The 23146-nt window shown below is 40.1% G+C and overlaps 1 protein-coding gene across 1 annotated transcript in view; it reads left to right on the top strand.

Annotated features, from left to right (window-relative positions):
- NTSR1 (neurotensin receptor 1) overlaps window positions 1-23146 on the top strand; it is a 281156-nt gene that overhangs the window by 145658 nt on the left and 112352 nt on the right. Inside the window, exon 2 of the mRNA XM_069751164.1 lies at window positions 18059-18260. Within this exon, the coding sequence (XP_069607265.1) occupies window positions 18059-18260 (202 nt within the window). The remainder of the gene's footprint in view (window positions 1-18058; window positions 18261-23146) is intronic.

Genomic DNA, 23146 nt, shown 5'->3' with positions numbered 1-23146 from the left:
AGACTACAAAGCCCAGCAGCTAGGGTGTAGCTATTGGATGTGCAGAGTGAGGCCGGCGTCACACTAGAGAGAAATACGGACAAGTGAGAGGCACAAAAACAACGCATTGCACTCAGACTAATGTTTATGGGGCAGCTTCCATCAGCCGTATATTTCTCGGCCACATTTTACGGGCTGAAAAAAATCGCAGCATGCTGCGATTGTCAGCATATTCCTACAAAAATAGGCCTACAAAAGTCTATGGGGCGAGAAAAACATGTATTACCCACGGACCACACGTCTGACTTGCGAGAAATACGTACCGGTGTCCTATAGAAAAGCCAGTAATTCAGTGCCGTGTACAGTAAAATCACACTGACAGGTTAGAATAGAAGAGATAAAATTAATGTCTACACATAGTATAGGTAGATATATCTATCTATATATATATGTATATATATATATATATATATATATATATATATATATATATATATGTCATTGACACACACACACATATATATATACACATATATATATATATATATATATACAGTGCAGACCAAAAGTTCGGACACACCTCATTTAAAGATTTTTCTGCATTTTCATGACTAAGAAAATGGTACATTCACACTGAAGGCGTCAAAACTATGAATTAACATATGTGGAATTATATACTTAACAAAAAAGTGTGAAACAACTGAAATTATGTCTTATATTCTAGGTTCTTCAAAGTAGCCACCTTTTGCTTTGATGACTGCTTTGCACACTCTTGGCATTCTCTTGATGAGCTTCAAGAGGTAGTCACCGGGAATGGTTTTCACTTCACAGGTGTGCCGTGTCAGGTTTAATAGGTGGGATTTCTTGCCTTATAAATGGGGTTGGGACCATCAGTTATGTTGTGCAGAAGTCTGGTGGATACACAGCTGATAGTCCTACTGAATAGACTGTTAGAATTTGTATTATGGCAAGAAAAAAGCAGCTAAGTAAAGAAAAACGAGTGTCCATCATTACTTTTAGAAATGAAGGTCAGTCAGTCCGAAAAATTGGGAAAACTTTGAAAGTGTCCCCAAGCGCAGTTGCAAAAACCATCAAGGGCTACAAAGAAACTGGCTCACAAGAGGACCGCCCCAGGAAAGGAAGACCAAGAGTCACCTCTGCTTCTGAGGATAAGTTTATCCGAGTCACCAGCCTCAGAAATCGCAGGTTAACAGCAGCTCAGATTAGAGACCAGGTCAATGCCACACAGAGTTCTAGCAGCAGACACATCTCTACAACAACTGTTAAGAGGAGACTTTGTGCAGCAGGCCTTCATGGTAAAAAAAGCTGCTAGGAAACCACTGCTAAGGACAGGCAACAAGCAGAAGAGACTTGTTTGGGCTAAAGAACACAAGGAATGGACATTAGACCAGTGGAAATTTGTGCTCTGGTCTGATGAGTCCAAATTTGAGATGTTTGGTTCCAACTACCGTGTCTTTGTGCGACGCAAAAAAGGTGAACGGATGGACTCTACATGCCTGGTTCCCACAGTGAAGTATGGAGGAGGTGGTGTGATGGTGTGGGGGTGCTTTGCTGGTGACACTGTTGGGGATTTATTCAAAATTGAAGGCATACTGAACCAGCATGGCTACCACAGCATCTTGCAGCGGCATGCTACTCCATCCGGTTTGTGTTTAGTTGGGCCATCATTTATTTTTCAACAGGATAATAACCCCCAAAACACCCAGGCTGTGTAAGGCCTATTTGACCAAGAAGGAGAGTCACCAGACCTGAACCCAATAGAGATGGTTTGGGGTGAGCCAAGAGTGTGCAAAGCAGTCATCAAAGCAAAAGGTGGCTACTTTGAAGAACCTAGAAAATAAGGCATAATTTCAGTTGTTTCACACTTTTTTTGTTAAGTATATAATTCCACGTGTGTTAATTCATAGTTTTGATGCCTTCAATGTGAATGTACAATTTTTATAGTCATGAAAACACAGAAAAATCTTTAAATGAGGTGTGTCCAAACTTTTGTTCTGTACTGTGTATATATATTTATATATTTAATACAGAGCTAGATAGCATAAAAGCTGGTAATTCAATTGTCGGCTTTTGATATCTCCTTATCAAACCCGACAGGATATGAGACATGGTTTACATACAGTAAACCACTTCATATCAGTTATATTTTTTACATATTCCTCACTTATAATGTTAGTAGTTTGTGTGTGTGAATTTTGGGAGCTCTAGATGTTAAAATAAAGGGTTAAATCCCAGAAAAAAAATGTGGGCTCCCGCGCAATTTTCTCATCCAGAGTGGGAAAGCCAGTGACTGAGGGCAGCTATTAAGAGTTTAGAGAGGCACCATGTTTATTGACCCCCCCGGCTAAAAACATCTGCCCTCAGCCACCCCAGAAAAGGCACATCTGTAAGATGTGCCTATTCTGGCACTTAGCCACTCTCTTCCCACTCCCCTGTAGTGGTGGGATATGGGGTAATAAGGGGCTAATGTCACCTTGCTAATGTAAGGTGACATTAAGCCTGGTTAATAATGGAGAGATGTCAGTAAGACACCTATCCATTATTAATCCAATAGTAATAAAGGGTTAAAAATACACACATTCTGAATAAAGTATTTTAATGAAATAAATAAACACATGGGTTTTAATATCTTTATTGTATGCTCAATCCTACTGACCACCCTCGCTCTTCTGAAAAAAATGAAAAAAAGCAACAATATCCCATACCTGTCCGCCATACAGTCATGTCCCACGATGTAAATCCATCTGAAGGGGATAAATATATTTACAACCAGGAGCCTGCTAATGTGACTGCTCCTGGCTGTAAAAACTGGGGAATGAATGGAATGCAGCTTCGATGACTTGCGGTGCCGTCATAGAAGCTGCTCCCCTGGTGGCATAAACTTATATGAACTGTAGCATGGGAATTTTTCTGAATATTTTCTCACGCTACAGTTCATATGAGTTTATGCCACCAGGGGGCGCAGCTTCTATGATGCACTGCAAGTCAACGAAGCTGCATTCCATTCATTCCCCAGTTTTTACAGCCAGGAGCAGTCGCATTAGCAGGCTCCTGGTTGTAAATATATTTATCCCCTTCAGATGGATTTACATCGTGGGACATGACTGTATGGCGGACAGGTATGGGATATTGTTGCTTTTTTTCATTTTTTTCAGAAGAGCGAGGGTGGTCAGTAGGATATTTCTTGCAAACATAGGAGCGCCATTTGTTCTTTGTAATCCAGACATTCATGTTCATTTATGACATAGTTACTAATTTCTTCTTCCTTCGTGTCTTCTTCTGTCCAATAGTGTTTTTTGATGGTCAGATTTCGAATAAATTTATTTATATCCAACATAGTATTAAACCGATTGAATTCCATGTCTGGCACAAAGTTGGGACCCAATGATAAAACTTTGAGTTCATCTGTTGTTAGTTGCTGTGTGGACAAATTAATTACATTTAGTGCTTCTGTTTCTTTTTGTAACGGGTAATTACTCCCGATGGATTTCTTGTGTTTTCTTCCTCCTCGCTCCTTTGGCTTTTTTTGATGATTTATAGTTTTTCTTTTTATTGTCTGATGTTATATTATTCAAAGACATATATGATGCACTAAAGTTTGCATCCGAGGAGTCTAGGTCAGACGATGTGAACCCCACCTGTGGTCTATAAGTCGGTTTTTTTGTAACTCTGGCTCTTTTTCAGAATAGATCTAGGGGTTCTGTAGGTATTGTCCCATTGGCCCCATTCGTAAACTTTATTATTAGAATAATCTTTAAGATCTCTTTCAAATTTACGTTTTTTTCTGCTCATTGTGTCCTCTTCTAATGTACCGTATATACTCGAATATAAGCCGAGATTTTCAGCCCAAAAAAATAGTCTGAAAGTGCCCCTCTCGGCTTATACTCGAGTCAAGGAAAGTGGGGGTCGGCGGGTAAGGGGGAGCAACACCTGTCAAATACTCACCTGCTCCCAGCGCTCCTGGCGCGGTCCCCGTATGTCCCACGGTCTTCAGGCACGGCAGCTTCTTCCCTTGTTCAGCTGTCACTGGTACCACTCATTAAAGTTATGAATATAGACTACACTCCCATAGAGGTAGAGCCGCATATTCATTACTGTAATGAGCGGTGCCACGTGACCGCTCACTACAGGAAGAAGCTGCGGGCGCCGGAGACGTGGGACATGCAGGGACCACGTCAGGAGCGCCGGGAGCAGGTGAGTAGTTAATATTCACCTTTCCGCGCTCCACCGCCGCTCCGTCTTCCGTGTCCTCTGCAGTGACTGTTCTGGTCAGAGTGTGCGATGACATATTAGTGTGCGCGCCGCCCTCTGCCTGAACAGTCAGTGTGGAGAGACGGGACACTGAGGAGCAGCGGCGAGAGGTGAGTATGTCATTTTTTTTTTAGTGCAGCAGCAGTATTACATGTGGCACAATGCTATATGGAGCGTCTATGGGGCCATAAAGAACTGCATGAAGCATCTATGGGGCCATGACTGCATGGAGCATTATATGGGGCATCTATGGGGCCATAACTGCATGGAACATTATATGGGGCATCTATGGGGCCATAACTGCATAGAGCATTATAAGGGGAATCTATGGGGCCATAACTGCATGGAGCATTATATGGGGCATCTATGGGCCCATAACTGCATGGAGCATTATATGGGGCATCTATGGGGCCATAACTGCATTGAGCATTATATGGGGCATCTATGGGGCCATAATGAACTGCATAGAGCATTATATGGAGCATCTATGGGGCCATAAAGAACTGCATGGAGCATTATATGGAGCATCTATGGGGCCAAAAATAACTGCATGGAGCTTTATATGGAGCATCTATGGGGCCATAACTGCATGGAGCATTATATGGGGTATCTATGGGGCCATAAAGAACTGCATGGAGCATTATATGGGGCATCTATGGGGCCCTAATGAACTGCATGGAGCATTATATGGGGCATATTTGTATATGGAGCATCTTATGGGGCCATAATGAACTGTATGGAGCATTATATGGGGCCTATTTTGTATGTTGATCTTATGGGGCCCTAATGAACTGTATGGAGCATCTTATGGGGCCATAATGAACAGTATGGAGCATTATATGGGGCTCATGATTCAATATGGATATTCAAAAACACTTAACCTACTGATGTCTCAATTCATTTTACTTTTATTGGTATATATTTTTATTTTTGACATTTACCGGTAGCTGCTGCATTTTCCACCCTAGGCTTATACTCGAGTCAATAAGTTTTCCCAGTTTTTTGTTGCAACATTAGGGGTCTCGGCTTATAATCGGGTAAGCTTATACTCGAGTATATATGGTAGTTATATTCTCCTTCATCTTGGAGAGAGAGGATTCAAATTGTGGCAGACTTTTGTATTCGTCCAATGAACTATTAGTGTCTTCAATAATCTTTTGAATTTCAGCGAGTTTTGGTTCATCATATTTTATTATTAGTTTCATCAAATTCATAGACCAGTTCGTTAGAATTTGGTTCCACTCTTTCTTGAAATCTTCTTCTATGTATGCAGTTGTGGGTACTTTTTTTATTCATAAGCCCCTTGGTATCATATCTTTCGCTACATAGTTTTTTAAGGTAGTGTAATTCCACCAAATTCTAGTTTCTTGTTTCGATAGTTTTTCCAACTCAGTTATATTACTAACAAAGTCTGTGGGGTCAGTGGTATCCCCTACAGTGCCTCCAAATACATGAGCAACCTTTTCGGATCTGTACATAGCAGCCATAATAGAAGAAACGAGATAATCTCCACTGCTTTCATCCACATCTAACTACAGTACAGGATAATAGTCAGGAGACCTCGGCTAGTCAAACATATAACAAAAGTAAAAGAAAAAGAAAAGAGGCTTAGCCTCAGCCAGCTCACCGACAACCACAGGTGCGCAGAACTTCGTCTTGACTTGACGTGCAGTAGACACTAATGTGAAGGAAAAGTGGTAGTTCCAGCTCCTGTAAAATTCAAAGTCTTTTTATTTTCAAGTTAAAACTCTATAATAATCATAAGATCCTGGTACATAGTGGGCGTATATGCAGCGGAAAAAAGAGGTACAAGCAACGCGTTTCGATCACTCAAGATCTTTTTCACAGCTTGATCCTATGTCTGACCTCTAGTTCTTAAATGTTGTCTCATCTACTCTTACACAGCTGATTTAACCACATGACATAGATTTCTGAGTCTACACCTATTTGATTCCGCATAAACTTACTCATCCATTAAAACAACAACAATATATACAAAAACATAGTATTACGCACATTGACATTAACAATAATGATACATAAGCTCGTTTCTCCTATTTAGACCGTTTGGATATCTTGTTTTAAGGTTATATATCCAGAACGCCTCTCTGGTTAAAAGGCGTCTTTTTATGCCTTTATAATGCAGCCACCCCACAGAATATATTGTAGCCCCCTGAGTATAATGTAACCCCCCAGAGAATATAATGCAGCCCCCTCATATGGTATAATGCAGCCCCTGCATATATAATATATGGTAGCCCCCTCATAGACCATAATGTAGCCCCTCCATAGAATATAATACAGCACCCCTTAGAATGTAATACAGCCCTCCCCAAATAATGTAATGCAGCCAGCCCCCATAGAATGTAATGTAGCCAGCCCCCATAAAATGTAATGCAGCCAGCCCCCCATAGAATGTAATGCAGCCAGCCACCATAGAATGTAATGCAGCCAATCACCCATAGAATGTAATGCAGCCAGCCCCCATAGAATGTAATGCAGCCAGCCCCCATAGAATGTAATGCAGCCCTCCCCCATAGAGTGTAATGCAGCCAGCCCCCATAGAATGTAATGCAGAACAGCCCCCATAGAATGTAATGCAGCACAGCCCCCAGAGAATGTAATGCAGCACAGCCCCCATAGAATGTAATACAACACAGCTCCCATAGAATGTAATACAGCCCCCCATTGAATGTAATGCAGCCAGCCCCCCATAGAATGTAATGCAGCCAGCCACCATAGAATGTAATGCAGCTAGCCACCCATAGAATGTAATGCAGCACAGCCCCCATAGAATGTAATGCAGCACAGCCCCCATAGAATGTAATGCAGCACCCCCATAGAATGTAATGCAGCACAGCCCCCATAGAATGTAATGCAGCACAGCCCCCAGAGAATGTAATGCAGCACAGCCCCCATAGAATGTAATATAACACAGCCCCCATAGAATGTAATACAGCCCCCCATAGAATGTAATGCAGCCAGCCCCCATAGAATGTAATGCAGCACAGCCCCCATAGAATGTAATGCAGCCAGCCACCCATAGAATATAATCCAGCACAGCCCCCCATAGAATGTAATGCAGCACAGGCCCCATAGAATGTAATACAGCCCCCCCAATAGCCCCACAATCCAGTTATCACTCAGTGATATATTTAAAAAAAAAAAACACTCACCTCTCCTCGTGCCCTGCGCTGCTCCCGGCTCCGGTCTCAGCAGCTGCAGTCTGCCCACCCGACACACAGCAGGTGCGGGATGATATGACGTCATCGCACACTCGAAGTGTCAGCGCGAGGCAGAGCAGGGAATGATGGGAGAGGGAGCATCAGCAGACGCTCTCTCCTCCATCATTGCATTCAACTGTACACTATGTACACTAATACACTATGTACACTAATATAACTACTATAATATGGCCCCTCATGTGCAAGAATATAACTACTATAATACCGTCCCTGTGTACAAGAATATAACTACTACTGCCCCTATGTACAATAATCTAACTACTATAATATTGTCCACTATGTACAAGAATATAACTACTATAATACTGCCTCCTATGTACAAGGATATAACTACAGTATTATAATACTGCCCCTATTTACAAAAATATAACCATTATAATACTGCCTCCTATGTACAAGAATATAGCTACTGTAATACTGACCCTATGTACAAGAATATAACTATTATAATACTACCCCCTATGTACAAGAATACAACTACTATAATACTACCCCTATATACAAGAATATAACTACTATAATACTGCCTCCTCTGTACAAGAATATAACTATTATAATACTGCTATGTACAAGAATATAACTAACACTGCCCACTATGTGCAACAATATAACTACTATAATACTGCCTCCTATGTACAAGAATATAACTACTATAATACTGCTCCTATATACAAGAATATAACTACTGTAATACTGCCCACTGTATGCAAGAATATAGCTACTATAATACTGCTCCTATGTACAAGAATATAACTACTGTAATACTGCTTCTATGTACAAGAATATAACTACTGTAATACTGCTTCTATGTACAAGAATATAACTACTATAATACTGCTTCTATGTACAAGAATATAACTACTATAATACTGCTCCTATGTACAAGAATATAACTGCTATAATACTGCCTCCTATGTACAAGAATGATATAACTACAGTATTATAATACTGCCCCTATTTACAAAAATATAACCATTATAATACTGCCTCCTATGTACAAGAATATAGCTACTGTAATACTGACCCTATGTACAAGAATATAACTATTATAATACTACCCCCTATGTACAAGAATACAGCTACTGTAATACTGACCCTATGTACAAGAATATAACTATTATAATACTAACCCCTATGTACAAGAATACAACTACTATAATACTACCCCTATATACAAGAATATAACTACTATAATACTGCCTCCTCTGTACAAGAATATAACTATTATAATACTGCTATGTACAAGAATATAACTAACACTGCCCACTATGTGCAACAATATAACTACTATAATACTGCTCCTATATACAAGAATATAACTACTGTAATACTGCCCACTGTATGCAAGAATATAGCTACTATAATACTGCTCCTATGTACAATAATATAGCTACTATAATACTACCCCCTATGTACAAGAATATAGCTACTATAATACTGCTCCTATGTACAAGAATATAACTACTGTAATACTGCCCACTGTATACAAGAACATAACTACTATAATACTGCTCCTATGTACAAGAATATAACTACTGTAATACTGCCCCTATGTACAAGAATATAACTACTATAATACTGCTCCTATGTACAAGAATATAGCTAGTATAATACAGCTCCTATGTACAAGAATATAGCTACTATAATACTACCCCCTATGTACAAGAATATAGCTACTATAATACTGCTCCTATGTACAAGAATATAACTACTGTAATACTGCTTCTATGTACAAGAATATAACTACTGTAATACTGCTTCTATGTACAAGAATATGACTACTATAATACTGCTTCTATGTACAAGAATATAACTACTATAATACTGCTCCTATGTACAAGAATATAACTGCTATAATACTGCCTCCTATGTACAAGAATATAACTACTATAATGCTGTGTTCACACGCTGCGGATTTTGCTGCAGCAGTTTTCCCAAAGTTTACAGTACAATGTAAACCTTTGGGGAAAAAAAACCCGCTGTGCACATGCTGCGGAAAAAGCCGCGCGGAAACACTGCAGATTATTTTCCGCAGCATGTCAATTGTTTGTGCGGATTCCGCAGCGGGTTTCAACCAGCACCAATAGGAAAGTGCTGGTGAAAACCTGCAGAATAATCCGGAGAACAAACCGCAAGAAAATCCGCAATGAAAACAGCAGTGGTTTTGCACTGCGGATTTTCCAAATCCGCTGCGGAAAAATCCGCAGGAAAATCTGCAGCGTGGGCACATACCCTAATACTGTCTCTATGTACATGAATATCACTACTATAATACTGTCCCCTATGTACAAGAATATAACTACTATAATACTGTCCCCTATGTACAAGAATATAACTACTATAATACTGCCCCCTATGTACAAGAATATAACTACTGTCTACAACACATCATATTCCTATTATTTTCAGGAAGAATAACAAGCTTGGGCAACTTGGTGGCTCAGTGGTTAGCACTGTTGCTTAGCAGCACTGTGGTCATTGGATCAAGTCACACCAAACACAACATCTACAAGGAGTTTGTATGTTCTCCCCATGTTTGTGTGGGTTTCCTACCACATTCCAAAGATATACTGATAGGGAGTTTAGATTGGGAGCCTGAATAGGGACAGTGATGATAATTTCTGGGACGTGCCGTGGAATATTGTAGTGCTATATAAGTAAGATAAAAAAAATCAAAATAAACCTATTTCAGAATGTTGTTAATCACATGCATTGAATCAGTTTACCCACTGGTTGCACTTGGCATGAATAGAGAAATAAAGCACCAGCATCTTTACTCCCCATTAAAATTTATTGTTTTTATTATTGTACAATTAGAGCAATCCATATAGCTTCTAATAGAAATAAAAAAGAAAAACTGGAATGAGTCCCGACCAGTTTCGGCCCTTAGTCGTAACATGTATAGATAAAGACCACAACTGGCCCAAAAAGCATCAGCGGTGGTTCTTATTTTCTTCACAATTTCAGATAATTGAATGACAAAATTAAAGAAAATCTGAAGAAAAACTGAATCTTAATGGTGGCCATACAGTGACATGTAAAAGTTTGGGCACACCTGGTTAAAATTACTGTTACTGTTTACAGTTAAGCAAGTTGAAGCTAAAATTATCTCTAAAAGCCCTAATAAAAATGACATATTTTAGGCAAAAAAAAATATTGTCATTTTTTACATTTTAAAAATTACAAAAAGGAAAATTGTCCAATTAATAATTTTTATTTTTATATAGCGCTAACATATTCCGCAGCACTTTACAGTTTGCACACATCATCATCGCTGTCCCCGATGGGGCTCACAATCTAAATTCCCTATCAGTATGTGTTTAAAATGTAGGAGGAAACCGGAGTACCCGGAGGAAACCCATGCAAACATGTGAAGAACATATAAACTCCTTGCAGATTATGTCCTCAGAAGACAAACCATAAATGGCCGTTACCAGGAACAGTGGACGTTAAGATAAGGTCTGGAAGACAAAGCAAAATTGCAGTTAGAGCTACTCATAGGATTGCTAAACAGGCAAATCAGGACCCTGTTCTAATTGTTCTACTGTTCAGAGACACGTGCATAAATATGGCCTTTATAGAATAGTCATCAGGAGAAATCCTCTCCTGCGTCCTTACCAAAAAAATTCACCGTCAGAAGCATGCAAAAGAACATCTAAGCAAGTGTGATGCGTTTGGGAAATAAGTCCTGTGGACTGATGAAGTTAAAATATAAATCTTTGGCCACAATAGTCAAAAGTATGTGTGGAGCAAAAAGGGCACAGAATTTCATGAAAAAAACATCTCGCTAATCATGCTTTGGGGTTGTGTTGAAGCCAATGGCACAGTGAACATTTCACGAGTAGGGGGAAGAATGCATTCAATGAAATTTCAACAAATTCTTGTAAAAAAAAAAAAGCTAAAGTTGAACAAAGGATGGCTTCTACAAAAGGATAATAGTCCTAAACACACATCAAAATCCACAATAGGCTACCTCAAATGGTACAAGCTGAAGGTTTTACAATGGCCCTCACAAATCCCTCAAACAAGAAGTGGAGCGCACTTACCGGAATAAAAAGCGTTAATCATTTTTGTAATTTTTAAAATGTAAAAGTTGAAAAACCTATATTTTTTTTGCCTAAAATACAAAGGAAATGTGTAATCTATATCTTTAGGCCTTTTAGAGATCATTTCATCTTCAGCTTGCTTAACTGATCACAATAACAGTAATTTTGACCAGGGGTGCCCAAACTTTTACATGCCAATGTATTTGTTGTCAGGAAACTTATCCAGAATTAGATATAATGAAATAAAAGCAGTAAAGAAGTTTTGCTGTGTAAAATCACAGATAGGGCTCATTCGCATGCCTGTATTTTTGGACCAAGTGCTGTCTGTGAAAAAAGTGTAGATGAGCGATTTTTTTTCACTGACCAAATCTGCGTATGATAAAGATTGCAACATGCATTGGTTTCTTCTGTAAATACGATGAGATTCTCCCATCCAGATCTATGGGTGAGTAGAAAACTCGGATTCCTCACGAAGCCAGAATAAATTCAATTTTTACGTATACATTGCAATTCAATAACATAGAAAGCTGGAAATGATTAATAGCTGCTGCTGTAAAAAAAAAAAAACAATAACGGACAGCACAAGGATGACAAACGGACAGCACACAGATGGCGAAAGGACAGCACATGCATGACAAACCGGCAGCAGACGGATGACAAACGGACAGCAGACAGATTGCAAATGGACAGCTGACGGATGGAAAACGGACAGCAGACGGATGACAAATGGACAGCAGACAGATGGAAAACGGACAGCAGATGGATAACAAATGGACAGCAGACAGATGGAAAACGGACAGCAGATGGATGACAAACGTACAGCAGATAGATGACAAACGGACAGCAGACGGATGACAATCGGACAGCAGACGGATGACAAACGGACAGCAGACGGATGACAATCGGACAGCATTTGGATGACAAACGGACAGCAGATGGTTGACAAACGGAAAGCAGACGGTTGACAAACGAGCAGCAGACGGTTGACAAACAAGCAGCAGACAGTTGACAAACGAGCAGCAGACAGTTGACAAACGAGCAGCAGACAGTTGACAAACGAGCAGCAGACGGTTGACAAACGAGCAGCAGACAGTTGACAAACGAGCAGCAGACGGTTGACAAACGAACAGCAGAAGGTTGACAATCGGACAGCAGACGGTTGACAAACGAGCAGCAGACGGTTGACAAACGAGCAGCAGACAGTTGACAAACGAGCAGCAGACGGTTGACAAACGAGCAGCAGACGGTTGACAAACGAGCAGCAGACGGTTGACAAACGAACAGCAGATGGTTGACAAACGAACAGCAGACGGTTTACAAATGGACAGCAGACGGTTGACAAATGGACAGCATAAAGATGTCAAGTGAGAAAAAAATTGTCCCACTTTTCTGAATGAAACTAACTGCTGCTCGTGTGAACCAACCCTGAATGTAATAGAATAATCAGCCCCATTACATCTCTACAAATGGAGGCTGCAAACCTGAATCTGTCATTTAGAAAATATCATTCAGAATTTACACTGTATAATTCTTGATTTTTCAATGATCTGCAGGGAAAACTTGTACAAAAAATAAACCATTAATCACGAAATTCAGCTCTGCTACATCTTTAAACCAGGCTCTGCTGCCTGTGCACTCCTGAGATGGATTAGTAGTCAGGTGTGAAGACAGAATTCATTGCATACCCACAAAATACAGCAAGGGGTCATCAAGTGCAAAGATATCAACACAGCAGACACTGGCGTGATTGATGTTTGCGTTGTATCACAGCAACTACAGATGTAGCAGAGTTCATTTGTGCAGTTAGAGGTTGTGCTAAATGATAATAAGTCATGTCTGATTTTTACCTACTACTTTAGGTATAGCTGTATAGGATGCTGTCCTAAAGAGTTAAATAGCAGTAGCAGATGTAGCAGAGCCGAGTGTGTTATCTCTCAGATGTATCTGGATTTCATGGCACAAAGTGCAGCTGTGGATATAGAAATCATTCCCAGACTATGAGCCGGGGATCTTTTATCTGACCCTCGGGTTATTAAAGCCCAGACATGGTAGAAAGAGCGGATCCTGCGGGGAAGACGTCTTTCTTCACAAAACTCATGCTGAACGCTTGCGGTCCAACCTCCAACCAAGACCATTGATAGGAACGTGTCTGAGTGTTTGTTTAGGATCTCAAGATAAATCAAAATGTTCTAAAAATCAGGATTTAATTACCGATAAGGGAAGCTGGGAGATTTCACACTGTATGAAACAGACAGGACGGTGGAGGAGATGTGACTGGGGAGGGGTACCATATGAGCGCACGGTGGGTGAGGGGGGAGTTGTACTTTATCCAATGCTCTAACGTAAAAGAATCTATATAAAAAGTAATCCATAAGAAAACTAAGTACACACTGTGAGATTTCTATAGTTTTACATATCAGAACATAACAAAAAAAAAACTGGTTCTGGTTCTTAGAAAGTCTTAAAATGAGATAAATGCAACCCCAGATGAGCAGCTAAACATCACAAATGACAATGTCATTATTTAAAGCCAAGGCCAAAAGGCGAAAGCAGTGATTGAAAAATTAAAGGGACACTGTCACCTGAATTTGGAGGGAACAATCTTCAGCCATGGAGGCGGGGTTTTGGGGTTTTTGATTCACCCTTTCCTTACCGGCTGGCTGCATGCTGGCTGCAATATTGGATTGAAGTTCATTCTCTGTCCTTCATAGTACACGCCTGCGCAAGGCAAGATTGCACTGTGCAGGCGTGTACTACGGAGGACAGAGAATGAACTTCAATCCAATATTGCAGCCAGCATGCAGCCAGCGGGTAAGGAAAGGGTGAATCAAAAACCCCAAAACCCCGCCTCCATGGCTGAAGATTGTTCCCTCCAAATTCAGGTGACAGTGTCCCTTTAAGTACACCACATGTAGAACCACCTGTGCCAGCAATAACTTGAAGTAATCGTTTTCCGTGTGACTGTACCAGTCTCTCACATTGTTATGGAATTGTGGCCCTCTCTTCTTTACAGCATGAGGTTTGTGGACATTCATTTGTGCACACCTTATAAAAAGGGATTATCTGGGGATAGAAAAAATGAAATGTCATTATAGTTAAATTCCTAAATGATTTTAATTAGCAAATTACAGTCGTTTGGTCTAGGGAGGAAATCACTGTAGAATTAAAGGGAATCTGTCAGCAGGCTTTTGCTATATAATCTGAGGCCAGCATGAGGTAGCAGGCGAGACACTGAATTCCGCAATGTGTCACTTATTAGGCTGTGTGCTGTTGTTTACTTATAAGTAAAGTTTTATCACTAGGACATTATCATTGCTGTGATCAGCTGGCACCTGAGCACTGGTCCAACTCCGCCTCCTCCTGTGATAAGCAGCTCACTGTCTATAGACAATGTACATATAGAGCCGGTGTGGGGTTAGATTTCTGAGTTCTGCTTCATGCTGCATCTAAGAACTCTGTGTCACAACTGCTGCACCCAATAAATCAATTAATACATCGCTGGAATCAGGGTCTCTTTTCCAACATTGTGCTGTAGAAGTATAGTAGCAGATGAAGTAGCAAAAACCTGGTGACAGATTCCCTGCCGTCTTGTTACACTGACAGAAACCTGTTTCCTGAATGTTAGGACACGCACCTGTGAGCAATGCATGGTTAAACTTTGTTGGCTGATTTTGCTAGGATGTTCTCTCAACTCCAACTTACTATTGAATGATGGACTCCTATTTATTTGGAAACAGCCCTGTAATAAATATCCTCCAAGATTGATGGGCAGTAACATTTTTTTCTCTAAGATCACTGAAATCTTTCCTTCTTAGCATTGTGTTAACACACGCATGAGTGTTCCAGACCAGCCAACCGACAAAACTTCTGCTTTTATAGAAGTTCTCACACTTGCAGATGAACAATTAATAAGGGGCATTTTATTAGCAGAGCATGTCTGCTACTACACATATTAATTCCTATGGAAGTAGTAAGGGTGTACTTATTTTTTCACACACTGCTTAGTCATTTTATTCTAGTTTTTGTTAAAGAAATAATGACACGGTTTAATTTGCTGTGTGTTTTTTTTATGTTCTGATTTGTAAAGACCAAAGAATTCAAAGGGTGTACGTATTTTTCCCCACAACTGTAGGTTTTGAACAGGCACAGGCTGTTTTATGGCAATCTGTGCTTGGTCCTCCTTAGACAGAATACAGGCTTCTGTATATGGCAGTCTACATTCTGCTGAAAGATTATGAACTGAAATGTATTCAGTTCTCTAAAGTCATTTTAAAGAGTGTTTGACCTTTTTCAGCTGAGATTTTACCGCTTCCAAGCATCCCAAAAAAAATAATTAATCAAGTAAATGGAGAGAGTAAGGCGAAGTTCCCACGATGAGCTTTTGATAAGTTTTAAATATGCAACGTAAAAAAAAATCACCAAAAACTCATCTGGAACCTAGTTATGCAGATGAGCCTTCTGTCTACCATCTGGTGATCACTGGCTTGACAAACCTAGACCATGTTTATGTGGATCACCATAGACCCCCCTTTAACCCCAGCTTTTCCAAGTTTCCCAGTGCAGACAGGGGCCCAGGACCCAGTGGTGTAGCAGTATATGGTTCTGAGGTTCATGAGGAGAGCGATGGTGCATGATGGCCTGAAGATCACTCTTACTCTAAATCCATTCATCAGATGTTTCGAGCTATGCCTCTCGGGTCACCTATTTAGTTTTGAGTGTAATTATTTTGATTTTACCCCTGGCTCTCCTTCCCCCCACTCAGGGATTCCGTTATATTGTCTTCAAGGACGAGCATGAGCCAAATCTCCATCATATTTAATTAACATTTATATAAACCCATTAACCCGGCAGCAATTAACAGTGAAGTGGAGTCTCTCAGAATAGCAGCGCACACGTCTGGCCTGCTAATAGCCGACTGGGCATAAACCTATAATGGATTGCTCACTAGTTTTACATTTCATTACATGGATCCTGCAGAAATATCGACCATTCATCACCATTTGTTGTAATATTAATTTTATATTATTATCTCTGTCCGGCTACTGAATTATTACACTTAATAATGTCACTGTGGTCTGTTACAGTGAATGAGATTTAGCATATATTTCATCTCCGCGTCTTCTTACATTGTGGTGGGAGGGTTGTTTGCCACTAGATGACATAGTCCTAAAAGTCCAGTGAGACAGTATGACCGTGGCCACAGTAAACAATTGACCACTTCTAGAACAGGAGCTAGAGTGGTCTTTTGCTGAACCATGCCTTGTGCAGTACCCTATGTTGGTGCCTCTCATATGGTCTGTGTCCATACATTGCATACATAACCACACTAAACAGTGTCTAATTATAGTGTCACCATACAGCCTAAAGAATATGTACCAGCGCCATATTGTTGCCTAAATAGCAATCCTACACTTTAAGAATATATATTATACAGTGTCTAAATAATATTGCCACACTAGGCTCAATACTACTATATAGTGCTCATATCATACTCCTGTACATGGTGCAAATGCTAGCTCCATATGTAATATTTTATAGCACTGTTATGGGAGAACTCACGTTGACCACAATTCTGAAATTATCTTATAACCCAGTGACCAAATAACAGTGCCATACAGTTGTCTAAATAACAATGCTACACCTTCATACACTTCAAGCAAAATATACTGAACAGTGCCACATGAGGTCTAATACTAACATGTAGTGCTCCAATAATGCTCGATATAATGACCAATTCCAACACCATACATTTTATTGATTAAAGCAACATGGTAACACAAATTCTCATGTTGCCCACAAGCCTCAGGTGCCAACCATTCTATAGCGCCCCCTTCAGCAGGAGAGGCTAAAGTGCCTTGTGTGACCCTATACCTAGCACATTCTAAAGGAAAGTGCACACGACCATTTTTCTATCCATCCTAGAAAAACGATCTGATTATGCTGATCAGACTCTGATCAGAGTAGGATCAGTTTTTCTTGGGGGTGGAGAGGAAAAAAAGTTTCTCCACCTTCTCCTTTCAGTTAGTCCTTGATGTTTTCCACAGACCCAAAGACTTGAATTGCTGATTTTGATCCAACACTCAGATTAAAATCGAACATCTCACTGATTTTTTTTTTCCTTGGACCATAAAATAATGTTGGTACGAGTGCTATCTGTGAAAACCATGTATTGCACTCATCCTTCATAAACGATCATGTGCACCTGCAATAATGGTGAGTCCAATGTTTAAGCTTCGATAAGGGCAGAGTAAAAAGTGACAACCAATTTTTTAAGGCAGAACAATTGTTGCTTCTCTTGCCTGCTCTTGTAGATGGCTCTTATACAGGATATTGTTACGCAGGGAGAGACTGTGAGTACAGGGAACAAGAACATTAGAAACTGATACCTCATCTTGAGACATGATAGATGAGGGAACTCAAGGGCGTTATTCATATTGAGGCAAGACCCCTTCTGATTGCTTCATTTCTCTTCCTGAACGTCTTGTGTCTTACTGGTTTTTGTCTGCTTATTTCCAGGTTAACGCCTTCCTCTCATTCGTGTTTCCAATGGTTGTTATTTCTGTCCTAAACACCATCATAGCCAATCAGCTTATCATAATGGTAAAGCAAGCACATCAGGAGAACCAAGTGTGCACCATCGGTGGCCAGCAGACTGTTCTCAGCATGTCCATGGAACCCAGCCGTATACAGTCCCTCAAGCATGGCGTGCGAGTCTTACGTATGTACTTTATCTTCTTTTAACCAAAATTTTGAATGTCCTTTTGTCCACTTTGTGTTTCCATTAATCAACATTTGATATATTTCTCTTGCTGTAAAAAATGGACCATATTTTAACATTTTAAAGGAGAACACAACAAGATTGTCTTATAGAAAAGGATGAAATGAGCCCCTGATTGACAAAGTGAACGTCAGTAAAATCATTTTCCCATTAAATTCAATGGACTGATGTTCGTAATAGCAAGTTGGTCTCTCTAATTAAGGCTATGGGCGTTCCATAGACCTTAACGGATAAGAATGGTTACTTCTGTTTTGATAGCTATAGGGAATAATGGTCGTATTGAGTTTTATCCAAACTAGTGAAATGCTGAGATACAACATACCAAAAAAGACCATTAAGTATGGAATTGACAAGGCTACGGTTAGGTGAGTTCATAACTGGCTCGGTGATCGTACTCAAAGAGTGGTAATAAATGGCTGCACATCCAATTGGAAGAGTGTTTCAAGTGGGGTACAACAAGGCTCTGTCCTGGCCCCAGTGCTTTTCAACATTTTTATAAATGATCTAGATAAGGGAATTGAAGGTAAACTAATCAAATTTGCAGACGATGCAAATCCAGGAGGGATAGCTAACACTAGAGCAGACAGAGGAAGGATTCAGAAGGATCTAGATAAGCTTTTCAAGATTCTGCATCTGGGTAAGAAAAACAAAAATTGCATTTATAGACTGGGAGGAATATAACTAAGCAACAGCACTTTTGAAAAAGACTTGGGTATACTAATAGATCACAGACTGCACACGAGTAAACAGTGTGATGCAGCAGCAAAAACAGCAAGCACAGATATAAGCTGTATTAAGAGAAGCGTATAGTCTAGATCACGTGAAGTAATTATCCCCCTCTACTCCTCCTTGGTCAGGCCTCATCTAGAATACTGTGTCCAGTTCTGGGCACCACATTTAAAAAAAAAACATTGAAAAACTGAAACAAGTTCAGAAAAGAGGTTTCCGGATGTTCAACAATGGAGTCCAGAATATGTCCTACGAGGAATGGTTAAAGGATCTGGGAATGTTTAGTTGGCAGAAAAGAAGGCTAACAGGAGACTTAATAAGTTGTCTACAGATATGTGAAGGGCTGTCACAGTGTAGAAAGATCGTCCTCATTCTCATTTATACATGGAAACACGAGAAAAAATGGAATGAAACTGAAAGTGAGAAGATACATATTAGATATTAAAAAAAACTTTTTGACAATGGGGTGATCAATGAGTGGAACAGGCTGCCAAGAGAGGTGGTGAGTTCTCCTTCAATGGGAATCTTCAAACAGAGGCTGGACAGACATCTGTCTGAGATGGTTTAGTGAGTCCTGCATTGAGCAGGGGGTTGGACACGATGATCCTGGAGGTCCCTTCCAACTCTAACATTCTCGGAGTCTGTGATTTGAAGCTAATAGTACTTGTGAAGAGTGCAGCCAAATCTTAGTAGATACTTATTAGTGATTTGTTTCCTCTTCTCTGCTACTCCCACATACTTTTCTAAAAGTAAGTGGGTCATAGAAAGAAGGATGGAGCCACTAGGATCTGGTGGAATACTATTCTACAGTTTGGAAATGATAGCAGAATTCAAGGCTGGATGACAGATTACGTAGATTTGGTTTGAGACACATGGGCTGCCCTAGATGCTCCACATCCATTAAGGCAATTGTTTTTTTTTAATTTAATTTGGTGAATCTTACTCCAGCATGGTTTTTATTATGACCATACAACACGAAAAGGGTCCATGATGGCAGTGAGCAACGCTATCCATACCAATAGTAAAGAACCTGTGTAGGGTTTTAGCCATCATCTCCAGTCCAGCTTATCTGGTAGATGTAGCCCAAATCAACTAGATTTCTACTTGAAATTGGGAATATTTTACTCGACTGACATGGCATATGAAGAGGACAAACATGTGACTGCAGGATAAGACTACACTGAGCTTGCTTGTAGTCTGTAGCCATGGAGACACTTCTGCACAGGGATGGTATATACAACACCGTGGGAGGTTATTCATTAAGACAATTTACAAAATTGATTCTTTTTTGTGATTCTTTGAAAAAATAGTTCAAACGATTTACAAATCCAGTTATCAGGATAGTATAGTGTAAAATACAAGCCCAGCGGGGTGATGATCCTGCAAAAACTCTAGAAACTCAAACAAAACAATAATTAAAAATCTCATTCATAAACAAAAAAAATTGTAATTTCAAGCCGAGTCAAGATCTCCAGGGTAGAATTAAATAAATTCAATAATTTTGCCTTTCTTTGAAAGCAAAGGGAAAGATAAACACCCGCAGTCTGGAATTATCTTCAGGGAAACAACGAACCAAATTTATTTTTTATCTAAACTGGAAGAAATTTCTATAAACAAACAAAAAACTAAGACATTTGTCATCTGCCTGCGAGAATCCCGGACTGGCGCTTATTAATTCCGCATCGCAGCGCACAGCAGATTTCAGCTTTGTTCTCTTCAGTGACTTCAAATGCGGATTACTGATGGAGGGGAGCCTGTCTGCAAATGTAGCAAATTGTTCCAATTTACTTCTCAATTTATTGAACAGCTCCACTGAGAACAAATTATCCGATAACGCAGGAATAAAACATGTTTCTCATGAATCTTTGTAACTTCTAAAAATTTCTATAAAGTTACAGATTTGGGGTGGGACGTGAAGGGGAATAGACCAGACTGGGGTATAGGTACTGAGCAGAGATCGATGTTGAGGGTGTCACCGCAGTGTTTCGGTACTTTATCTAGACAGGTGCTCAAAATTGTATACAGTGAGGAGACACAATGGTTGCTTGAAGAGGCTTCCTGCAGCAGTGTCACGTCTGAACTGATGTCCAAGTGCCTCCACCCCATCCTAAACAGACCTCGATGTTCCAGATCAAGGCTTATCTCCCATACCCTTTCCCTTCTACCCAACTTTTTACTGTCAATCGGTTAGTTGGAGCAGTTTGTTGCACCTCAACGCTTTCATTCCCATCACCGTGTGACCTCGTGATCAGTGTCGGACTGGACACTGATAACGAGGTCACCAAGGACCCACCAGTAACCAACTCTAGGACTCCACTTTTCAGCTTATATTTCACATATTAATGAACTGGGTAGATTGGTAAATGAATAAGATGCCCACCGGAGGATTATCCTGTTCTCCTGATGGTCAGTCCAAGCTTGCACGTGAGTTTCTCTTAGCGAGCAGCAAACTCCACTCCCCCCTGTGTTAGCTATTGCCTGCAGTGTTAACTGTTGTTTTATTAAATTTGGGCCTCTAGATGGGCGATTCTTACACACTCTGAGCAACAACGTGGTCTCTCAAAAGGATGTTCAAGGAGCTTACTTGACACAGAACTGGCACTAATGGAATTAATTTATGGTAATAGGAATCAACATCATTGTCCTGATCCCCAAATGTCTGTGTCATTGTCCTGTACTTCAAGTGTCAGTGTTATTGTCCTGTACCCCAATTATTTGCAATTCTTCTGTACCCCAAATGTCAACTTGTCTTCGTCCTGTACCCCAAGTCTTAGTGTCATAGTCCTGTACCCTGTCAGTGTGTCCTGACCCAAGTGTCAGTGTGTCATTCATCTGTACCATAATTATCAACGTGTTATCATACTGTACTCCAAGTGTCACTGTCCTGTACCCCAACTGTCAGGGTGTCATTGTACAGTAACTCCGTGTGTCATTGGAGTGTAACCCAATTCTAAGTGAGTCATTCTTCTGTACCTGAAATGTCAACATGTCATTGCCCTGTACCCTAAGCATCAACGTGTCATTGACCTGTACTCCGAGTGTAGCGACTTGAAGTGTCGTTGACATGCATGGCAAATGTCAGTTTGTCATTGTTCTGTACCCCATACGTCAGTGTCATTGTCCTGTACCCCAAATGTCTGAGTATCATTGTCCGGCACCCCAAGTGTCAATAGGCCATCATCCTATACATCAATTGTTAGTGTGTCATTGTCCTTTACTTCAAGTATCAGTGTGTCTTGTATCCCAAAGATCAGGTGTGTTATCGCACTGTACCGCAGATTTTAGTGTGTTTTTGACCAGTATTCCAAGTGTCATGGTCACTGTCACATACCCCAAGTAACCGCGTGTCATCATTCTATACCCCAAGTGTCAATGTCTCATTGTCTGGACCCTAGGTGCCAATGTACCAAAATAAACTTCCTTTGGATATTTTTGGCTCTTTGATTCTTACATGGTATTGGATGTGTGATATAAAGGAGGAAGGTTTTGCTGCCCTTCAATGTAGGACATACTTAGAGGAAATAATAATACAATTTGACTACAGTGGTTAATATGTTATATTGTAGTATGTGAGTCACTCCTGAAATGTTTCAAATCTGATCACTGTGATTTCAGCTCTGACAGCCAAAACTAGAGCCTGCCTGCTATAAGAGCCAGAACAGAAACAGCAACAGAGCAGTAAAAGCTGTCTGCACAGCAAGATGGCAGAAAAAAACACATAAATATTTTAGGAATTTTACAGAATTACTGAATGATTTATCAGCTTTAAATAGAGAAAGACAGAGTGGTGACTTCATAGGGTGAAGAGGAAACAATGTCCTTACATTAACTATTTAGACTTAAAAAAAACTTTAGCTCTAACATATAATTGAACTGTGTCCACCTAGATATAGTTAAATGTTACACAAACTCATAAATTATCAAAAAATCCACACTACACTAACTATAATACTGCACTGTAAATAGGAAGATAACTACTAAAATACTGCCCCTCAAGTACAAGATTCTAACTACAATAATACTACCTCTTATGACGAAGAATATAACTACTATAATACTGCCCTATATACAAGAATATAACTGCTATAATACTGCCC

The sequence above is a fragment of the Ranitomeya imitator genome, chromosome 2 (assembly GCF_032444005.1).
Source record: "Ranitomeya imitator isolate aRanImi1 chromosome 2, aRanImi1.pri, whole genome shotgun sequence".
NCBI classification, from domain to species: Eukaryota; Metazoa; Chordata; class Amphibia; order Anura; family Dendrobatidae; genus Ranitomeya; species Ranitomeya imitator.
Note: the sequence above shows the minus strand (reverse complement) of the source record. Positions and strands in the feature narration are given on the sequence as shown.